This window comes from Neofelis nebulosa, chromosome 10 (assembly GCF_028018385.1).
Source record: "Neofelis nebulosa isolate mNeoNeb1 chromosome 10, mNeoNeb1.pri, whole genome shotgun sequence".
Taxonomy (NCBI): Eukaryota; Metazoa; Chordata; class Mammalia; order Carnivora; family Felidae; genus Neofelis; species Neofelis nebulosa.
In genome coordinates, this window is record NC_080791.1 from 37,940,584 (window position 1) to 37,961,686 (window position 21,103).

The 21,103-nt window shown below is 36.9% G+C and overlaps 1 protein-coding gene across 4 annotated transcripts in view; it reads left to right on the plus strand.

Moving 5' to 3' along the window:
- The window catches only part of MTMR2 (myotubularin related protein 2), a 116,071-nt gene that overhangs the window by 64,110 nt on the left and 30,858 nt on the right, over window positions 1-21,103 (plus strand). For 3 of the 4 annotated variants that reach the window (XM_058687402.1, XM_058687401.1, XM_058687403.1), the window contains 5 exons: window positions 87-162; window positions 5,079-5,173; window positions 5,325-5,435; window positions 8,580-8,681; window positions 10,028-10,111. In XM_058687402.1, coding sequence (XP_058543385.1) covers window positions 117-162; window positions 5,079-5,173; window positions 5,325-5,435; window positions 8,580-8,681; window positions 10,028-10,111 — 438 coding nt within the window. In that variant the 5' untranslated portion in view covers window positions 87-116. Of the gene's footprint in view, window positions 1-86; window positions 163-2,658; window positions 2,678-5,078; window positions 5,174-5,324; window positions 5,436-8,579; window positions 8,682-10,027; window positions 10,112-21,103 lie in introns of those variants that run through there. The other variant, XM_058687404.1, reaches the window with a different exon arrangement.

A 21,103-nucleotide genomic window follows, 5' to 3' on the forward strand; every position in this document is an offset into this window, starting at 1 on the left:
GGTAGTGTGTGTGATACAGTGTGAAAAATTGGCCTTTGAATAAAACATGTTTCTTTTCTTGCTCCCTCCTCCCCTTTCCGTTCCAGGTCCTGAGGGAATCTAACAAATTAGCAGAAATGGAAGAACCACCCTTGCTTCCAGGAGAAAATATTAAAGACATGGGTCTGTAATGGTATTTTTTGTTGAATTTCCTTCTCCTTTCTGAGGATACAGACTGTTCAATACTCTCCGTGTACAGAGAGCAGCCTCACTGTCCAAGACACCTTATGTCTGACTGCACTCATTACTGCCAGTCTTCCTAGCATTTGGTGTGTCCTGTAAGCCTGGATCTACTACGCTTACTGGTCATGTGTGTACTTGGACTACTGGGAAACATACATATTGAATTACACCCTGCTGCTTCTCTTTACATTCATTTGCTTTACATTCGTTGAAAGTAGGTGGCTTTTTCTTGTCAACTGTCACTAAATTTTTTATTTTTTTAATTAAAAAAAATTTTTTTTAATGTTTATTGTTTTTGAGAGAGAGAGACAGACAGACAGACAGAGAGCAGGGAAGGGGCAGAGAGAGAGGGAGACACAGAATCCGAAGCAGGCTCCAGGCTCTGAGCTGTCAGCACAGAGCCCAACGGGGCTTGAACTCACAGACCAAGAGATCATGACCTGAGCTGTAGTTGGCCACCCAACTGTCTGAGCCACCCAGGCGCTCCCTGTCACGGAATTCTTTAAAGAAAGCTTCATTATTTTAAATGACTGCAGTAAGATATTGGCTTGCCTAGATAAAACATTGACTTGTCACTTTGTACAAGTAATTTTTCTCAAAACACATTCTTTCTGCTTCCTTTATTTTTTCTACTCTGAATAAACTTAGGCTGAGTTTTGGATGAAAATATCTCATCTCCATTGCAAAGCAAACCTTTTGCCTATGGCTGCTTTTCTTTTGCATCCTAAAGAACTAAGCCTTAACTTATTGTATGGACTGGAAACAAGCATTTAATTTTGTTTTGTTTTGTTTTTTGGTACTCAGGCTTTTACTTTATTACATGTGTGTGGTAATATACAAAATACCATCGCTCTTGAAATAAGAAGTAATTAATTAAGGGAATAAAGTAAATGGTTTCCTAGCCAATGAAACACCACCTTTCATTTATTATCAGTTATGATTTTTAAAAGGACTTAATAAATGCTTAATTTATCCTGGCGAGGTGTCATTCCCTCGTGTAAAAATAAGAAGGTCAAAAGGCTTGCCTACTGTGCATTTAGTTCCTTTGCTCTTGCAAGATACATGTTTCTTTTTGCTTTTAACTCTTGATTGAATACCTCCCCAGTTTCTTTTTTGCTCCCTGCTCAGCCTCGTATATGCCCTAAGTTCTTGTTCTGCTGAGCTACTAGGTTAGTATTCTATGTTATCAGCATTGGACATTACATAATAAGAATGGTTATCATTATTGAATGCCCACTGTCTCATGTAAGCGTCCTCACATCTTCTGAGAAAGACATTAATCCCATTTTGTAGATGAGGAAACTAAGACATAGGGAGATTACATAGCTAGTAATGTTACAGCTAGTCTTATGACTGACAGTGTTTTGCTCTTCTGAGCCTGAAGTACATACTATTTCCACTGTGATAAATAACCTTATCAAAGACTCTGAAGTTACCACTCCAACTCTCGTTGGCTTCTGTTCCTTTAAATAGCGATACTCCTTTAGGACTTTGTCCTTGATCTGTTTTTCCTTTTTCCTCTTACCTGCTCTTTTTGGTTGACCATATCTAAATTAGTAGGTCTACCTACCATATATTTACTGATGACTCTAAAATGTGTTATTTTTAGTGTGAACTTCTCTCCTAATGCATATAAACAAATGCCTGTGTCCTATATACATGCCCTTGGATATCCTATAGATGTCCCTTATACCCAGCATCTCCCAAACTGAAATCATCACCTTTATCCCTAAATTTACTCCTTTTCTTTTCTTCCCTCCCTCTGTTAGTACTAACACCAGTTGTCCATTCACTCAAAGCAGAAATCTCAATATATCATCCTGGACTACTACTTTTTTTCTGAACTCTGACATCCAGTGAGATCCAGAGGACTCAATCTCTAAGAATTTCTTGAATTTCTCTTTTTCTCTCAACTGTCCTGAGTCATTGATGTCATATATGTGTATATTGAATTTCAGGTACCTTTGAGAAACTTCAAGTGAAGGTATTAAGTGGAAATATCTTAGGAGCTTAAGAGAGAGTTCAGGACTAGAAGTCCAGATTTGAATCATCAGAACATAGATATCCATTCAAAATGAGAGGAGGAAATTAACCTTTGGAGCATATAGTGAGGAGGGAGCCAAGAACATGGCTTTAGTAAACAGTTTACAATACGTGGTAGAAGAGGAACCCAGGAGGGAACTTGCAGAGTTGAAGCGTGTGTGATACAGTGTATCACTGTAGAGAGAGCCAGACTGTATATCTACCTTTGTCCCCAAAAGTACTTTCCTTCTCCACTTCTGTATCTTGGGTTCGGTTCTTCCGCTGCACTGAGCGCCATCTCTATCTCTCTGCCCACCTAAAGGATACCACAACTCACATGCCGATGTTCCTGGAACATGTTTTCCATGTTCGATGTTTCGATGTTTTCTGATCCTCCAGCTGGATGGATTTCCCCTTCGATGTATTACTTAGAGTATGTTTGTGTGCCTCTCTTTCTGTACAGATTGCATGCTCTCATATATTATGTTTGTGTATATTTTATATCCTTATAATATGTATTCTCAAGGTCACTTTAGCTCACCTCACAGAAACTATTATGGGTCTTTCCTCTGTGAACTTGGTGAAAATTTGAGAGGGTTGGTAAATCTAATCTCTCAGTACGACTAGGTGGTATTAGTATTGCAAAATTCAGAGGAATACCTAATCTATTAAATATTCTGATTCAAAATAATCTATGTAGACTTATGTGAAAAATTTATGTTTAATATAAAGTGTAAGGCTAGAGTAATGTAGAATATGTTAATCCGTGTAGATAAGGCATTTGATTTTTTAGTTGGTCTAATATAAATCTGCAGTTTAATTTTTTAAAAGTTAGAGTAGTGTTAGGAACATCACCTGAATGCTTTAAGGAGGTAACAATATCAGAATATTGTGGCCTGGGTGTATCAGGAGTAGAGATAACTCCAGACTACAACCTTTCAACCTTTAACATGGGAGTCAGATTACGCTATATTAGTGGTTTAGCTTTGCATGACGTGGTGGAAAGAGATTCGAATTTGTAGTCAGAGGAACCGCATTCAAGTCTTAATCTTAGTTACTCGTTCTGAAACGTTAGGCTATTCTCTGAGCCCTGGTACTCTCATCTAAACTTTGTAAGTGTAATTATAGGTCTTATATGCAAGGTTTATTAGGAAGGTTAAAGGAAGTACACAGGTGAAAAATACTTTATAAACTATGCAGTGCTAAGCCATCCATGCTGGTTGTTAACCATTGCCATTTTCTCTGGAATGGTTCCTGGTCATCATCTCTCATCTACTTGGTACAGACCCTGATAGGCATAAATTCTCTCTTCATTGTGACTTAGCTGCCACCAGCCTGAGGAGGAACAATAAAGTGGGCAGAACGGAGCAGAACCTAATGACTGATGATAATAGTAACATAGATAGAAACGCTTTGTGTATGTGTACTGCTTACAATTTTGGAAGTACTTTCATGAATTTATGCATGATTTTAGAATAAAGGGTCAGGTGTAACAAAAACACTGGACATATCTTGCAGTAGCATATAGAATAATGAGATTGATTTTCTTGTGTGAGTAAAGAAACTGGGTCTGGAAAGAATCCAGAAATGTTTTAGTAGCATTGAGTAAAGCTTTTCTCATTGAGGTAAAAATTTATAAGGGCAAGAAAATGTATGGAAGGCAAGTTTATGTATCTTTCCTTAATGATGGGTTTATTTAATTTTAAAAGCTTCCCTCTAAGTGAAGCATGCATTGGAAACAGTGATTTAAAAAATGTAGCTCATACTTGAACATTCCCAAGGGAACTATTTTGAAGGTTAGAAATGTTTGTTGTAAGGTCAGTCTCATTTCAGATTCCATACAAAGCATTCAGTCCTCCAAAGTGGTGAGTAAAAAGCCAAGTCAGGAAGTTGCAATACCATATTAATACGTATTTTATGTCCCTAAGTTCTCCCAGAAGCCCCTTGGACAATTCTTAGCAATTTGTTGCTGTTGCTTGTGCCTTACTTTCTTGGAGTGATGAAGATATTCCTCTGTTTGCTCATTTGCTGCTATAATGACATCACAGGGATTTATGAATATTTTAAGATGTAAAAAAGCTCACAGTGGGCATTATGAACTCTACCATATTAAATAGTATTTTGAGCTAGTGGTAGCTGAGTTATCCTGCTTCATTAATGGATGTTTAAAAAAAGCATAATGCTGTGTAGATTCATCGTTAATCATGTAATAGAACAATGCTTATGATTATTTCTCTACAAAGTTTGACATCAGTAGCTTGGTCAGAAATACAACGTCCTCTTATTCTATTATTTTTCTAAGAAATTATATTTCGAATACATTGCATTTCTCCTACAGTATTTTCCCTGTAAACATAATCAGGTCAGGAGTTTCTGGTATTCGATCTTCCAGATGTATTTTCGGAGGGATGTTGATAAATTAGACTGACCAGAAGCCCAGCAGATTGGGGAGGTGATCTAGAAACTATAAGATGACTGGTGTCTGTGGCCTGAGACATTTCCATTTGTTAACCACCATCACTATCACCCTTCAGCCACGACTCCAACTCCCACACAGAACTTTATCCAGCGGGGAGCTAGCCTGCTCTTCTGTCTAAGGGCAAGTGTTTTCTCTGCCTCTTCAGTCCTTCCCACTTACTCTGCATCCCTTCCCCAGATTGCTATGCGGTCGGAAGCTTGGATTTGACCTCTGAGTTCTGTTTGAGTCACTGATTGTGTGATTTTTGAGCCCAGGTTAGAATAGCAATCAGAATTATTTTACTTGTGAAAAGATGAGAGCGCAGTTTTTAAAACTGCACAATGTATGGTAAACTGTGGACTCTTTGCTTTTGCAGCCAAAGATGTGACTTATATATGTCCATTCACTGGTGCTGTACGAGGAACTCTGACTGTCACGAATTACAGGTTATATTTTAAAAGCATGGAACGGGTAAGACTGGTTGGACTAGATTTTTTACATGTACTTCTGTGTGTGGTTTGTAGTTTTGTCCATTTTTGATCATTTTTGATTAAAGCATTTCTAATTACGATCATTATATCAATTGTTCCATTTTAATTGCTGTTTTCTTTCCTTCCTTTAGGATCCCCCATTTGTTTTAGATGCCTCTCTTGGTGTGATAAGTAGAGTGGAAAAAATTGGTGGTGCTTCTAGTCGAGGTGAAAATTCTTACGGACTAGAGACTGTGTGTAAGGTAAATGTTATAATATTTGTGCAATTTTGATTTGGTTTGAAAAGCTTTCTATTAAATAGAACCTGTGTGTAGAAACTGGTTTCCAAACTGTCAAATAGATTTCATACTGAAACATCATTCTAGAAGACAAAAACAACAATTAGGAGTAATAAAAGGTAGTCTCTCATGAATTAGGCTTGAATTCTTTTGGACCCAATACAAGTGACTTTGACATTGATTATTTCATGTTGAGCCTCAAAAAATCCTGAAGTAGGGATGGTAGAAATGATTACCTTTAATTTACAGAAGCCTAGGGGTGAGCCTTCGTACTGGAAGAGCCAGCTCTGATGTATTCGTCATCACCTGTCGTTCCAGTCTCACAGTTTTTCTGCTTCTGAAAAAATGGTGTGAAAAACTTGACATTATAGACCTTCTCTATTTTCTTATCTAACTCCTATCCTTTTTTTCTCCTCATGGTTGGCTCTGTTTTATTTTCGTCCCCGTATTTTCCTTTGCCATGAATGTTCTCTAACTCAGAGCATTTACCTATCATATTTATCTTTAAAAAAAAAATTAATTCCAGTGTTGTTAACATACAGTGTTGTATTTGTTTCAGGTAGACAATACAGTGATGTAGCAGTTCCATATTTTACTCAGTGCTCATCATAAGTGTACTCTTAATCCCCTTCACCTGTTTAACACCCCCCCCCCCACCCCCTCTCTGGTAACCAGGAGTTTGTTCTCCATAATTAGGAGCCTGTTTTTTGGTTTCTTTCTATCTTTTTTTTTTTTGTTCATTTATTTTGTTTCTTAAATTCCATATATGAGTGAAATCATATGGTGTTTCTTTTAGCATTATACTCTCTGGATCCATCCAGGTTGTTGCAAATGGCAAGATTGCATTCATTTTTAACACTGAATAATATATACATGCACACATACACACACAACATACACACACACACACACAACTCATCTTCTTTATCCATTCATGTACCAGTGGACACTTGGGCTGCTTCTGTGGTTTAGCTATTGTAAAAAAATGCTGCAGTAAACATAGGGGTGCATGTCCATTTGAACTAGTGTTTTTGTATTCTTCGGGTAAACTCTCAGTAATACGATTATGATCTGAGGGTAGTTCTAGTTTTAATTTTTTGAGGAGCCTTCACACTGTCTTCACTGTGGCTGCACCAGTTTGCATTCCCACCAACAGTGCATGAGGGTTCCTTTTTCTCTGCATCCTCGTCAACACTTATTTGTTGAGTTTTTGATTTTAGTCATTCTGACAGGTGTGAGGTGATATCTCATTTGGGTTTTGACTTGCATTTCCCTGATGATGTCTAACTTGTATTTTTTAAATGCATTGATATTTGAATGAAACTTAGACTTTTAGATTTTCACCACTCCGTTCAGTCATAGATCTTTCATATCAGGTGCCACTTCTTTGGTTGCTGTTCTCAATGTGGTCTAATTAATACCTGTGCGCATGTCAATTCTAGATCACCTTAAATTTTTTTTGGTTCTTCTGCCAGTGCCAAGAGTAAAAGCAAGTTCCTTTCTTATGCTACTCTTAGAAGTTTTGTGTATCTAGTAATAAAAGTAATGACTTAAGAATTATTTTTATGCTTTTCCACTGTTTTTTTTTTTTTTTTAATTTAACGTTTATTTATTATTGAGAGACAGACACAGAGCGTGAGCAGGGGAGGGGTAGAGAGAGGGAGAGACACAGAATCTGAAGCAGGCTCCAGGCTCTGAGCTGCCAGCACAGAGCCCCACGCGGGGCTTGAACTCACCAACTGTGAGATCATGACCTGAGCCGAAGTCAGCCACTTAACCGACTGAGCCACCCAGGCACTCCTATGCTTTTCCACTGTAGTCAGAAGGGATCTAAGAGTGCAGTAGCTTTCAACCATGTGTCAGGCATGTTTAGCTTTCATCCATGTGTCAGGCACGTTGTCTCCTGGTCACTTTTCTGTAATCTAACAGTAAATAGAGTAAATTTGTAGGCTCCCTGCTGTGGTACTTTTAGATAGCTGTGTGGTTGACAGAGCGATTCTGAATATCTCTACTAGTGGTAAAGATTTTTACTGAAGAAAAACAAGGTATCAGCTTAGATTTCCATACATGTTTGTTTTATAATATGGTAGAACTAGTATCCTAGTTGTGGGTCAGATTTCTAATAAAATGTTCTACTCATTCATGTACTGCAAGTGCATTGTAGTGTAGTCTCTGTATTCAGTTTTACAGGATTGGGTATAGTTTGAATTCTGCCTAGATTATAAAACACCTAGATAAAATGGGTCATTTGAAAGTATTCTTAGTCCCCAAGTTTTTCTCAGTGCAGTTAAGATGCCAGTAAACCAGAACATAATATCTGTGCTCAGCCCGAGCACAGAAAATTGCTTGAGGACAAATAACAGAAACGGGAGCCTCCTTGGTCTTTAGATCTGACTCTAGAGCCCACATGATATCAACCAAACAATTGAGAATTCACCTGTTAGGAGATGGTTAAAGAACTTGGACATGGAGTAGACAAGGAGATTTAGGCAGAGTTTGGTTCTATCAGACTAGTAGCAGGAAGCTTACAAAGATCCAATGAAAATGAGTCCTGGGAAGGGGTCATAAATAGGAAAGTCATCACTAGGCATAATGGGAATGAAGATACTTATGAAATATAACAAGAGCTAATCAGGTTTTTAATAGGGAAATTGATGACAAAGTGGGTTTTCACAGGGGAAGGACATACGTGAGCTGTGTATCAGTCATAGTAAATTTCAGATATAATATCTTTTATCTCTAGTGCCTGCGTCAGATGCTGTCTCCTTTACTGGCTTATCTTGAGTAAATACACAGAAATAAAATTTCTGTCCTCTGAATAAAATGAAAGATATATAAGAACATTATGGAAAGTTATAAACATTATTAAAGAACTTTAAATAAATAGATGAGTAGGCACAGTAGCCTGGAAATTAGAGTACCTTGTGGTTTTGAATATTTCTTTCAATAAGGCATTGTGATTTCCCTGTCTCCAGGAGCTCTTGTCCTATTTTTGTATCCCACATTCATAGGTCTTAACATTTTACAAGATAGTTCCCAGTTACCTTATGTGTTTGTTCAATAAAAAGTGAACAATTACAGATGACTTGGATCCTAAATCTTTTCTAGGATATTCGGAACTTACGGTTCGCTCATAAACCTGAAGGGCGGACAAGAAGATCCATATTTGAGAATCTAATGAAATATGCATTTCCTGTCTCTAATAACCTGGTAAGGTGTTTTTTTTTTTTTTTCTTTATCTTAGAAAAGTGTGTATTATAATTTTTGGAGTACTATAAAGAAACTTGTCTAAGCTACCTAGAAACTACATTTATGATCCTACTTTGCCATTAAACCAAATGCATAATTTAGGTTTAACCTAATCTCTTGGAATAGTTCTTTTTTGGTATGAGATGAGGAAGCTGGACTAGTTGATTTCTGAGGTCCATGTCTGCCCACTGACATTCTATAATTATATGATGTTTCTATCCAGGGCATTCCCATGATGAAAAGCTGTCTGTGGTCTTCATTAGGATTTGAAATCTTTTTGTTTGTTTGTTTTTGTCTTTTGTATTTGTTTTTGTTTTTGGTTTGTTTATTTATTTTGAGGGATGGAGAAGGGCAGAGAGAGAGAGTCCCAAGCAGGCTCTGCACTGTCAACACAGAGCTCAATACGGGGCTCGATCTCACAAACTGTGAGATCATAATCTCAGCCAAAATCAAGTAGTCGGACGCTTGACCGACTGAGCCACCTAGGCGTCCCCGAAATCTTTTTTAATTAGGAGCTGAGAGTTAAGTCTACCAATTTTAGGAGGAAAGGGTGGACAAATACTTAGCTGAGCTCCTGCTATCTGCTAGTCATGATGTTAGGCTTCCTCATTTATGTTACATAATCCAGCTTCCATGGTGGGTGTAGCCCCAGGGTGGGTGGCAAATATTATTTACCCCTATTTTGGAGTTGAAGCCAGGAACAGGTAGGCAGTTACCTCAAGGGCACAGCTAGTAGGGAGTAAAATTGGAATCAGTACTGGTCTTTTGGCTCTCCTTTGAATGTTTTTCATCATAGTTGTTTCTGTCATTCTGTCTATTTAAATGATAAGTTTTCTTTTTTGGTATACCGATTGTATGCCAAGAAATAATATGTCAGTATGTTTTAGAAAATGTAGCATCAACTTCGGCTGCCTAACTGCTGACATCTGGGATGTCAAACCGATTAATCATATCAGGAGATGTCTTTTGTTATGTAAAGTCTTTCATTATTTAGAAGAAACCCTAAGCAGCTGATATCTGAAGGAAATACGGTGATATGTTAGCATTTGATAAATCTTGGTGGTGGGCCTCTGTGCTTTTCTATATGTTTGAAAAATATGAAAAAAAAACCAATACATTTTCAAAATTATAAAACAAGAGCTAAAACAGCAATATGAAATAGGACACCAATACAAAACATCCTTACAGATGAGTAAATGAAAACTTTGGGTATGATAAGGATATATTTCTGATTATCTCCTTAAATGTCTGGTTTTTTTTTTTGTTTTTTTTTTTTTTAGCTATTAACTCTGTTTACTGTTTTGTAGCCTCTTTTTGCTTTTGAATACAAAGAAGTATTCCCTGAAAATGGGTGGAAGCTATATGACTCTCTTTTAGAGTATAGAAGGCAGGTATGTACTTTTTTCTTTCAATTTTAATGTTATAGATTATTTTCATTACAACACAAAGCTTAAAGGTAGACATAAACAGCTTTATATAAGTCGTATGGGTTTTACTGTTGTTCTTTCAATGAAGCCTAATCCTGATTTCTTGTCTGCTTTCAGTTTCTTTAAACTGGGTTGAGACAGTGCCAAACTCTGTTTGAGACAGAGATCTTTTAGAAATCTTTTCTTGTCTACCTAAGAGCTTACAAGTAAATCAGCTTGTTTAAAAAATGGTTAATAATGGTAAAAATTAAATGGTAAATGTGTTTACATTTTGATATTCTTATATGCCATTCAACATTATTCACACATATTCTTCTCTTTTGGATATCCTATAACATAATTCTAAAAACTTTTATAGTAGTCCTCCTTACAGCTTAGCTCCCCATGAAATTTTAGAAGTTTTAGATCTTCATAGAGGACACACGTCTACATAAAATGTTAACCAATCAAATGTGATAGTATACCAAAGAGATAATACATCGTGACTAAGATGAGTTGGTTTAATATTAGAAAACCTGTTGGTGGGATTCACCACAGCAAGAGATGAAAGCAGAATTCAGTCTGGAAATGTCTGGAAATCTGCAGCACAGTCTATCATTCTCCCTCTTCTTTCTCGACCCACCACTTCCCAGAGCCCTTAAACTGACTGTTTAAACTCTCCCTACAACAGTCTTTATTTTTAACTTTGCCCGTGTTCACTGTGCTTTCTTGAGAATTTAAGTTCAGAGACACTGATTGTTTCTTTGGTAATCATTAGATCTGATACCCAGTTTTTCTAGAATTCAGATATGAAAATAAACTGATTTTGTCTTTAGATTTCAAACATTTCGTTTGAATTATAGCGCTTCCAATTGACTGAAGTGTGTTTCACAAAGCAAGGAGAGTAAAAACCCGTCACACCACTTAGAGAACTAAAGATACCCAGTGGTTTGAAGCGCAGTTTGTTGCTCAGTAGCATGTGGCCAGTAAAATCGGAAATTTCTTATTCAGTTATAAAGCCAGCAGCTTGGCAAAGTATGAAGCAGAATACACAATAAATGGATCAATTAAAAATCAAGAGTCTACAAGTAACATTGCAAGATATTTGCCACCTCAAAAAGTCAGTGTCAGAACTGGGTGGGAAAGCAACCAGAAAATCCAACCAATGTCCTTGGAATGGTCAAAATGAGGAATATTCTGTGGAGATCTGGGCAGAAATTGCCATCTGTTCTAGTAGCATTCAACGTAGAACTTTGGAAAGCAGGTGGGAGACCTGTGGCTACAGAAAAGAAATGTTATTAACAGAAAAAAATAAGTTAAAGAGTAAATGAACAGTTATACCCTAATTATAAGATGAGGAAGTGTGGCAGTCAGAATAGAGTCTCTACATTAAATGATATAGATGCTTTATGATCTTTGACTTACTGGGTGAATTTTTGACTTTTTTTTTTTTTCTTAAAGAGTTAGATACTTTGTCTCTGAGTCAACTAAGCCAAATCATACTATAAATAACACTGCATTTTTTGTAGTTAGAAGATTCAGGTTTTGGGGTTTATTTTGGTATATATTAAGTTTATTATAGGAGAAAATGAAAATAATACTTTCATATAAACCTTAAGACTAAAGATGAAACATCAGAGTATTCCTTTTCAATTAAAAAAGATTTAAAGTGGTAACCCTTGCACCCTGCATAGAATTCAAAAGTACAAAAGGGTCTATTGAAAGGTAGGTTTCCCTTCCAGGACAGTCTTGTCCCTCAGCCACCGCAGCTCCTCTCCTGTTAGGAAGTAAAGTTACTGGTTGCCTGTGTATTCTCTCAGAGATCTTATGCCTGCAAAGCCTGAGTATATGTGTGCCTTATTTTTTTAAGCAGATAACAGCTTACTGTGCACACTGTTCTGTACCTTTCTTTTTCACTTAATGTGTTTTGGAGATCCTACCATCTCAGAACACACAGACCTCCTTCTTCCTTTTTTCTTTCAAGTCGAGGTATAATTCATATTCCATAAAATTTACCACTTTAAAGTGTACAGTCCACTGTTTTTTAAACTTGTTTTTTAATATTTATTTATTAAATAAAACTTAATAAATTTAATATTTGTATATAAATATATATACAAATATATATTTATATTATATAAATATATATAAATATTATATATTTATATATATTTATATATATTTATATATATTTATAATATATAATATATTATATATGTTTATACAATATATATTTATAATATATATTTATATATGTTTATATAATATATATATTATAATATATATTTATATATAAATATATATTATATTTAATTTATATAAATATTTATTTATATTATTTATTTATTTATTTTAGAGAAAGAATGTGAGCAGGGGAGGGACAGAGAGAGAGGGAGACACAAAATCCGAAAGCAGGCTCCAGGCTCTGAGCTGTCAGCACAGAGCCTGATGCGGGGCTTGAACTCACAAACCACGAAACCATGACTGAGCCGAAATCAAGAGAGAGTCAGACGCTTAACCGACTGAGCCACCCAGGCGTCCCTCCGCTGGTTTTTAGCATATGCCCAGAGGTGTACAACTATTACCACGAATTCCAGAGCATTTAGAAGACTGAGTTTGAATCCTATCTCTAGCTCTTACTTTGCCCTCACTCTTAGGTATGTGCTCTTGAATGAGTCATTCATGTCAGAGTGCTTTTATTTTTTACTTGGTCATAGGAACTCATTTATAGGAATGTTTGAAGGATTGTTAATTTACAGGAAGATATTTTATGAATCAAAGAAATCTACTCAAATGATTATTGTATTTATTACATTGTAAAGCTTTAAAAAAAGAAATCATGACTGCTTAGATTCATTGTGTGCAGCTGCTAAAACATGAAAGAAAAGCCACATTAATTCTGTAGACCTATACGTTATAGTGCTAATCATACATTATTTTTAATGGACAAACCTATTAACAACTGTTTAAACTTGTTATGTAATAGGATGTTTCTTTAGTTTACTCTTTTTTTTTTTAAGTTTATTTATTTTGAGAGAGAGAGTGAGCATGAGCAGGGCAGGAGCAGAGAAAACAGGAGAGAGAGAATCCCAAGGAAGCTCTATGCTGTCAGTGCAGAGCCTGATGTGGGGCTCAATCTCATGAATCAAGAGATCATGACCTGAGCCAAAATCAAGAGTTGGACACTTAACCACCTGACCCAGCCAGGCACCCCTCTTTAATTTACTCTTTTTAAAAAAAAATAGTTGTTATGCTAAGTGAAATGTCATACAGAGAAAGACAGATACCATATGTTTTCACTCTTATGTTGATCCTGGGAAACTTAACAGAAGACCATGGGGGAGGGGAAGGAAAAAAAAAGAAAAGGTTGGAGAGGGAGGGAGCCAAAACCATAAGAGACTCTTAAAAACTGAGAACAAACTGAGGGTTGATGGGGGGTGGGAGCATGGGTGATGGGTATTAAGGAGGGCACCTGTTGGGATGAGCACTGAGTGTTGTATGGAAACCAATTTGACAATAAATTTCATATTAAAAAATAAAAAAATTTAAAAAAATTTATTTATTTTTAAGAGAGAGAACGCATGAACAGGGGAGGGGCAGAGAGAGGGAAACAGGATCTGAAACAGGCTTTGCACTGACAGCAGACAGCCCGACGTGACTCGAATTAACAAACCAAGACATCATGACCTGAGCTAAAGTCGGATGCTTAACCAACTAAGCCACCCAGGAGCCCCAAATTTACTCTTTTTTTAGAAAGTTGTATTTATTTATTTTGAGAGAGACAGTGCGAATTGGGGACAGGAGAGAGAGAAGGAGAGAGAGGATCCTAAGCAGACTCTACACTGCCAGTGCAGAGCCCAATGCAGTGCTCACACTCTTAAACTGCAAGATTATGACCTGAGCTGAAACCAAGAGTCAGACACTTAACTGACTGAGCCACCGAGGCCCCCCTAATCTACTCTTGGTGCTCGTAGTGATTATACAGAGGAACCTTGAAATTTGTGGATAAGGTCAAGAAAAATCATCAGTTGCTAAAACAGTAGAAATCAGTATTAAATAAATGAACATGGGTCTTCTGCAGAAATATCAATCATAGGGTAGATGTATTGCTTAACAAATTTGGAAGACATTCAAATCCAGTCAAGGAAAACAGAATTTATCCTCAGAACTGAAATATATATAACTAAGGAAAGCTATAATCCAGTTAATTTAGTTGTAACTTGACTCTGATAAATGGTAACATTAACTGAAGGGCAGTGATTTGCAAGGAGAGTATAAACATGTATGCCAAAATCAATACTTGTCGGTATGTCTTTAGTACTGTCTACAAAGAGTGTATGCTGACTAGCCAACGCCACTTTTTGGTTTGGAAGCGAATTCCTGTAGCAGAGATAGGTGTGTCAACTTATCTAAGAATGAGGAAGACTATAGTCATAAATGTAATTAATGTAACATAAGTAATGTAAGTCAGTGGTTCCACCCCCACTCTGACAATTTCCTGAAGCATGTTACTTACTGGTAACAATCGTTCTCCGTGGGAGTGGTTTTCTTTAAGGATGTGTGAAGGGATTGACAGATGGGAGTACCTACCTGGGTTGGGAGTGGTACATTAGGATCTCAGGTGATGTATGCTTTTAGGTGATCCAACCCTCTTAGCTCTCAGTCCATATTTTCTAAGAAAACTTCAAAAGCCAATTTTGCTTCTTATGAAGGCTTCCTTTTGGTTCATTGATTTACCCGTTAATACATTCCTTCCTTCCTTCACTCATTCATCCATCCACTTATCAAATTTATACAGCACTACTATATACTAGTGGCTAAGTCTTTGAAACAGGAAGATACAATCCTGACTTGCAAAGAGCATATATTTAATGGAGGATTCAAAGAAGTAAACTAACAATTAAAGTACACAGTGATGAATACAGTGACTGATAAAGCAGGTACTCCAGTGAGAGAATATGAGGCCGTTTGGGAACTAAAAGTATTTGGTACAGGCTAGACTAGAGTTTGGAGGGGCAAGACATCAGTGTGGAGAAAGTGGGAGGATGAAGGCCTTTGCTAAGTCCCATAAAGGAATTTCTTTTACAGTTTTATTGAGAAATAATTGACATACATCACCATACAAGTTTAAAGTGCACAGCATGATGGTTTGATCTACACATATTGTGACATGATTACCAGAATAGGTTCAGCTAACATCCATCTTGTCACAATAGACAGAATAAAAAAAAAAGGAGAAAGAAAAAAGGGGAAAAAAATTTTTTTTTTCTTATGAGGAGAACGCACTGGATTTACTCTCAGCAACTTTCCTTGTTTATCATACAGCAGTGTTAGCTGTAGTCGTCATGTTGTACATTACATCCCTAGTATTTATCTCCCTTGTAATGGAAGTTATACCTTTTTTACCACCTGACCGCTTTCCTTCAGTTTCCCTTCCCCCACCCTGTGGCTCTGGGAACCACAAGTCTGTTCTCTTTTTCTATCCTTTGCTATGAGTTTTTTTTTTCTTTTTTAAAATATTCCAAGTGTAAGGGAGATCATATAGTATTTATTTTTTTCTGTTTGACTTCTTTCACTTGGCATGATACCCTCAAGGTCCTTCCATGTTGTTACAAATGGTAAGATTTCCTTGCTTTTTATGGCTGGATAATATTCCATTGTATAAGTATACCACAGCTTCTTTACCCATTTATCCACCAGTAGACATTAGGTTGTTTCCATGTCTTGGCTATTTTAAATAATGCTGCTATGAACATGGGGGTGCAGGTATCTTTTCAAGTTGCTGTTTTTGTTTCCTTTGGATATATTCCCAGAAGTGGAATTGCTGGATCCTATCATAGTTCTGTTTTTGATTTTTTTGAGCATCATCCATACTGTTTTCCATAGTGGCTGAGGCACTTTACAATCCCACCAATAGGGTTTTCTTTCTTCACGACACCAGCATTTGCTGTCTCATGTTTTTGTTTTTGTTTTTGTTTTTCTGGATAACAGCCACTCTGACAGATGTGAGGAGATATCTCATTGTAGCTTTAATTTGCATTTACCTAATGACTATATTGAGAATCTTTTTTTTTATATCATAATTGCTTTTATTTTTTTAATATATGAAATTTACTGTCAAATTGGTTTCCATACAACACCCAGTGCTCATCCCAAAAGGTGCCCTCCTCAGTACCCATCACCCACCCTCCCCTCCCTCCCACCCCACATCACCCTCAGTTTGTTCTCAGTTTTTAAGAGTCTCTTATGCTTTGGCTCTCTCCCACTCTAACCTCTTTTTTTTTTTTTTTTTTTTTCTTCACGTATCTGTTGGCCTTGTATATATACTTTTTTTTTTTTTTTTTTGAGTATAGTTGACATACAGTGTTACATTAGTTTTAGGTGTACAATGTAGCGATTTGGTATATTGCATGAGTTCTTTATATATTTTGGATATTAACCCCTTATCAGGTACACAGTTTACAAATATTTTTTCCCAAACTGTAGGTTGTCTTCTCAGTTTGTTGATGATTTCTTCTGCTGTGCAGAAAATTTTTAATTTGATGTAGTCCCTTTTGTTTTTTATTTGTTTCTTGTGCTTTTGGTGTCCTATCCAAAAAATTGTTGCTGAGATCCATGTCAAGGAACTCTCTATTCCTATATTTTCATGGTTTCAGGTATTACATTTAAGTCTAATCCATTTTGAGTTAATTTTGGTGAGTGATGTTATACATGGGTCCAGTTTCATTCTTTTACATGTGAATATCAAATTATCCTGGCACCATTGATTGAAGAGATTGCCCCTGCTCCATTGAGTTCTTTGCTCCCTTGTCAAATATTAGTTGACTATCTATGTGTGAGTTTATTTCTAGGCTCTTGATTCTGTTCCATTAGTTGTATTTGTCTGTTTTAATGTGAATCTGTTTCGATAACTGTGGCTTTATAGTATAGCTCAAAATCAGGAAGTGTAACAACTCTGGCTTTGTCCTTCTTTCTCAGGATTTCTTTGGCTATTCGGTGTCTTTTTTGGAGACACAAGCTACCTTCTCACTTATTTGCATCTTTGTTCAAATTTTTTTTTTTTTTTTGTCAGTGTCTTGTAGTTTTCAGAGTAGAGATCTTTTACCTCCTTAAGTTAAATTTATTTCTAAATATTTTATTGTTTTTGATGTTATTACAATAACAATAACAATGACATTGATTTGTTTATTGTTTTTTTGGAAATTCGTTCTCATCGTATAGAAACACTATTGATTTTTGTATGTTAATTTTGTATCTTGCAACTTCACTGAATTTATTGATTAGATCTAACATTTCTGGTCTTGGGCTTTTCTCCTTTGAGGGATCTTTTTAAAATTGTCTATTTATTTTGAGAGAAAGTATATGAGCAGGGGTAGGAGCAGAGAGATAGAGAGAGAGAGAGAGAGAGAGAGAGAGAGAAATCCCAAGGAGGCTCTGCACTGTTAGCACAGAGCCCCCATGTAGGGCTCAAACTCATAAACTGTGAGATCATAACCTGAGCTGAAATCAAGAGTCGGATGCTCAACCGACAGAGCCACCCAGGCGCCCTTGCATTGAGAGATTTTTAACTACTGATTCAATCTCCTTACTAGTAATTGGTCTATTCAGAGCATCTGTTTCTTCTTGATTTAGTTTTGGTAAGTTGTCTAAGAATGTTTCCATTTCTTCTAGTGGTCCAGTTTGTTGGCAATTAGTTTCATAATAACCTCTTACCATAATTTGAATTTCTGTGCTATCAGTTGTAATATCTCCTTTTTCATTTATAATTTTGTTAATTTAGACCCTTTCTCTTTTTCCCTTAGTTAGTCTAACTAAGAGTATAACTAAGATATAGACTTAGGTTGTTAATTTGGGATCTTTCTTACTTTTTAAGGTAGGCATTTATTGCTATGAACTTCTCTTTTAGAAGTGTTTTCGCGGGGCGCCTGGGTGGCGCAGTCGGTTAAGCGTCCAACTTCAGCCAGGTCACGATCTCGCGGTCCATGAGTTCGAGCCCCGCATCAGGCTCTGGGCTGATGGCTCGGAGCCTGGAGCCTGTTTCCGATTCTGTGTCTCCCTCTCTCTCTGCCCCTCCCCCGTTCATGCTCTGTCTCTCTCTGTCCCAAAAAAAAAAAAAAAAAAAAAAAAAAAATAATAGAAGTGTTTTCGCTACATCCAGCAAGTTCTGGTGTATTGTGTTTGTTTTTGTTTGTCTCAATAAACTTTACTTCCCCTTTAATTTGTTCCCTGACCCATTGGTTGTCCAGGAGAATGTTGCTTAATTTTTTCATGTTTGTGAATTTTTCAGTTTTCCTTTTGTTACTGATTTCTGGTTTTATGACACTGTGGTCAGAGAAGGTACCTGGTATGATTTTATTAGTATAATTGATTTTGCTAAGACATGTTTTGTGACCTAACATGTGGTCTATAGTAGAAAGTGTTCTGTGTGCACTTCAGAGGATGTATATTCTGCTGTTGTTGGATAGAGTGTTCTGTGTATACCTGTTAGGTCCATTTTGACCGTAGTGTTGTTTATATCCACTGATTCCTTATTGATTTTTCTGTCTAGGTGATCTATCCATTGTTGACAATGGGGTATTGACATCCCCAACTATTACCATATTACTGTTTATTTCTCCTTTGCTCTGTTAGTTTTTGCTTTATACATTCAGGATTTACTTTATACATTTAGGAGCTCCAAAGTTGAATGCCTAAATATTTACAGTTGTTTATCTTCTTGATGTATTGTCCCTTTTCTCAGTATACCAAGACTTTTTTTTTTCTTTTTACTGTTGTTAGTTTAAAGTCTATTTTGCCTGTGTGGTCATCCTGCTTTTTACTTTTTTTTTTTTTTTTTTTTTAACTAGGCTTCACACCCAGTGTGGAGCCCAGTGTGGGGCTTGAACTCACAATGCTGAGATCAAGAGTCCCGATGCTTAACTGACTGAGCCAACCAGGGGCCCCACCCCTGCTTTTTTTTTTTTTTTTTTTTTTTTTTTTTTTTTTTTAATCATTTGCTTGCAATGTCTTTTCCCATCTTTTCATTCCCAGGCTGTGTGAGTCTTTGAGACTAAAGTGAGTCTCTTATAGGCAGCTGAATTCTAGGGCTGGCAGAACTCCTCATTTGAGGGTCTAAATTAGGGAGTTTTGTACCCTGCTGAGTTCCCTGGTCCGAGTATATGTGCCCAGGGCTTGGCTGTGCAGGTGAGCAAAACCATTGGTTTGAATTACTACTTGGACACAGCAGGTATGAACTCTGTTTCCCTGTAGTGTGAGATCAGAGTAGGGACTCCTACAAAGCGGATCCACAGTGCTGGGGTGAGGGAGGGATGCTGCTGGTGTTCTGCCCCTGGCTTGTGCTTCCTACTGGAGGAGCCAGGGGTTCAGAGGAGACCTGTCTGTGTGGTGGTGCTGGGATGGCCTTGGGGGAGGGACAGTGTGGTCAACATGCAGCCACTTCTCTTCCCCTTCCATTGCAGGCTTTCTGGGTCTCTGAGGTGCAGGAAGTGCTCCAGTCCCGTGTTGTAGGATTCTCTCGATGCTGTCTTGCTCCTGAATGGTTGTTAGTTGTTCTTCTTGTGTGGAGGAGCAAAGTCAGGAACACCTGTGTTGCCACCTTGGTGACCTCACTCCTCCCCATGAAGGATTTATACTTTATCTGAAAAGGAATAGGTAACCAGAGACAGGGGAATGGCGTGCTAACTTGCATCTTAGATGATTATGTGGAGGCAGCATCGGGAATGGCTTGCAGAGGGACAGGAGAGAAGTGGTAATGGCCTGAATTAGGGAAGTTCCAGTGAGGATGGAAAATAGCAAAGTTTTCTTTTGATACTTTTAGAAGAAAAAAGTCATAGAAACCGGTCATTGATTGGATGTCAGGGGTAAGGATGTAAGGAAAGGGATGAGTTAAAGATGGTTTTTGCTTGAGTACCACCTCTGTAAACTTGCCAGTTCACCATACTTTTTTGTTATAGCATGGGAATACATTTTTAAGCCTTTAATTCTTTCTTTTATTTCTAACAATAAGTAAGGATTTTACCTGAACCATTTTTTAGTATTTAAAAAGTTAAGGAAAGCAAGAGGGAAAGAGTGATGTGTATCATAAGAAGCTAGGTTGAGACTAGGCTAATGTAAATAGAATATAAGGCACTGATGAAGAAACACCATGGCTAGGAATTCATGGATACTCTATTGATAGCATTTACCATATGATTACTGGTAAGAAATTTTCTTTCCTTTCTTATTTTTAATATTGTCTTGGGTATTTGGCAGTCGCTTGAGAAATACCTCTTTAAAGGGGAGTACAGTCTGCCCTTTGATTTCAGATTTTTGTTAACAATTTCATGAACTAGGATATTAATTTTTTTTAGGAACAATGTACTTCTAAATAAAAAGGATAGGTTTGGAATGTACATGGAATTCTTTATTACCTCCTTTGGTCAAGTTGCAGTGTACCACAATTTCTTCACCTATAAACTGAAGTTAACAGAACCTGAGTACAATAATATGTATATGTGTGTGTGTAGAAAGTCTGCTGACATGCACCTGTGCATAACGGGTACTCAGTAAATGTGTGTGTGGTGGGGGAGTTTACTATAATTTGGTTTCTTTCTATTCTTTCTTGTTCTGATTAATTATGTGAGTTGTCAGGGGCCATAAAGTTTAAATAGATATATTTTCTTAATTCCAATTAATTTAATGACCTCCTTTTCTGTGGAATGGAAGATGGAAAATTTTAAGTGTCTTATTTAAGTAACCCTTTATGTGAAGTAGTAGACTAGTTAATAGCAAATCCTGAAGGACCAAATGAGGGCTTAATAATTGATTTGTTTTCAAAAATATTTCTCTTGCCTGTTGGTTTTGCCTTCTGATACTCCCTTCCTTTTTTGTTTTTTTTAATTTTAGAGAGAGAGAAAGAGAGCATGAATGAGCAGGGGAGAGGGAGAGAAGGGCAGAGGGAGGGAGGGAGGGAGAGAGAGAGAGAGAGAGGGAGGGAAA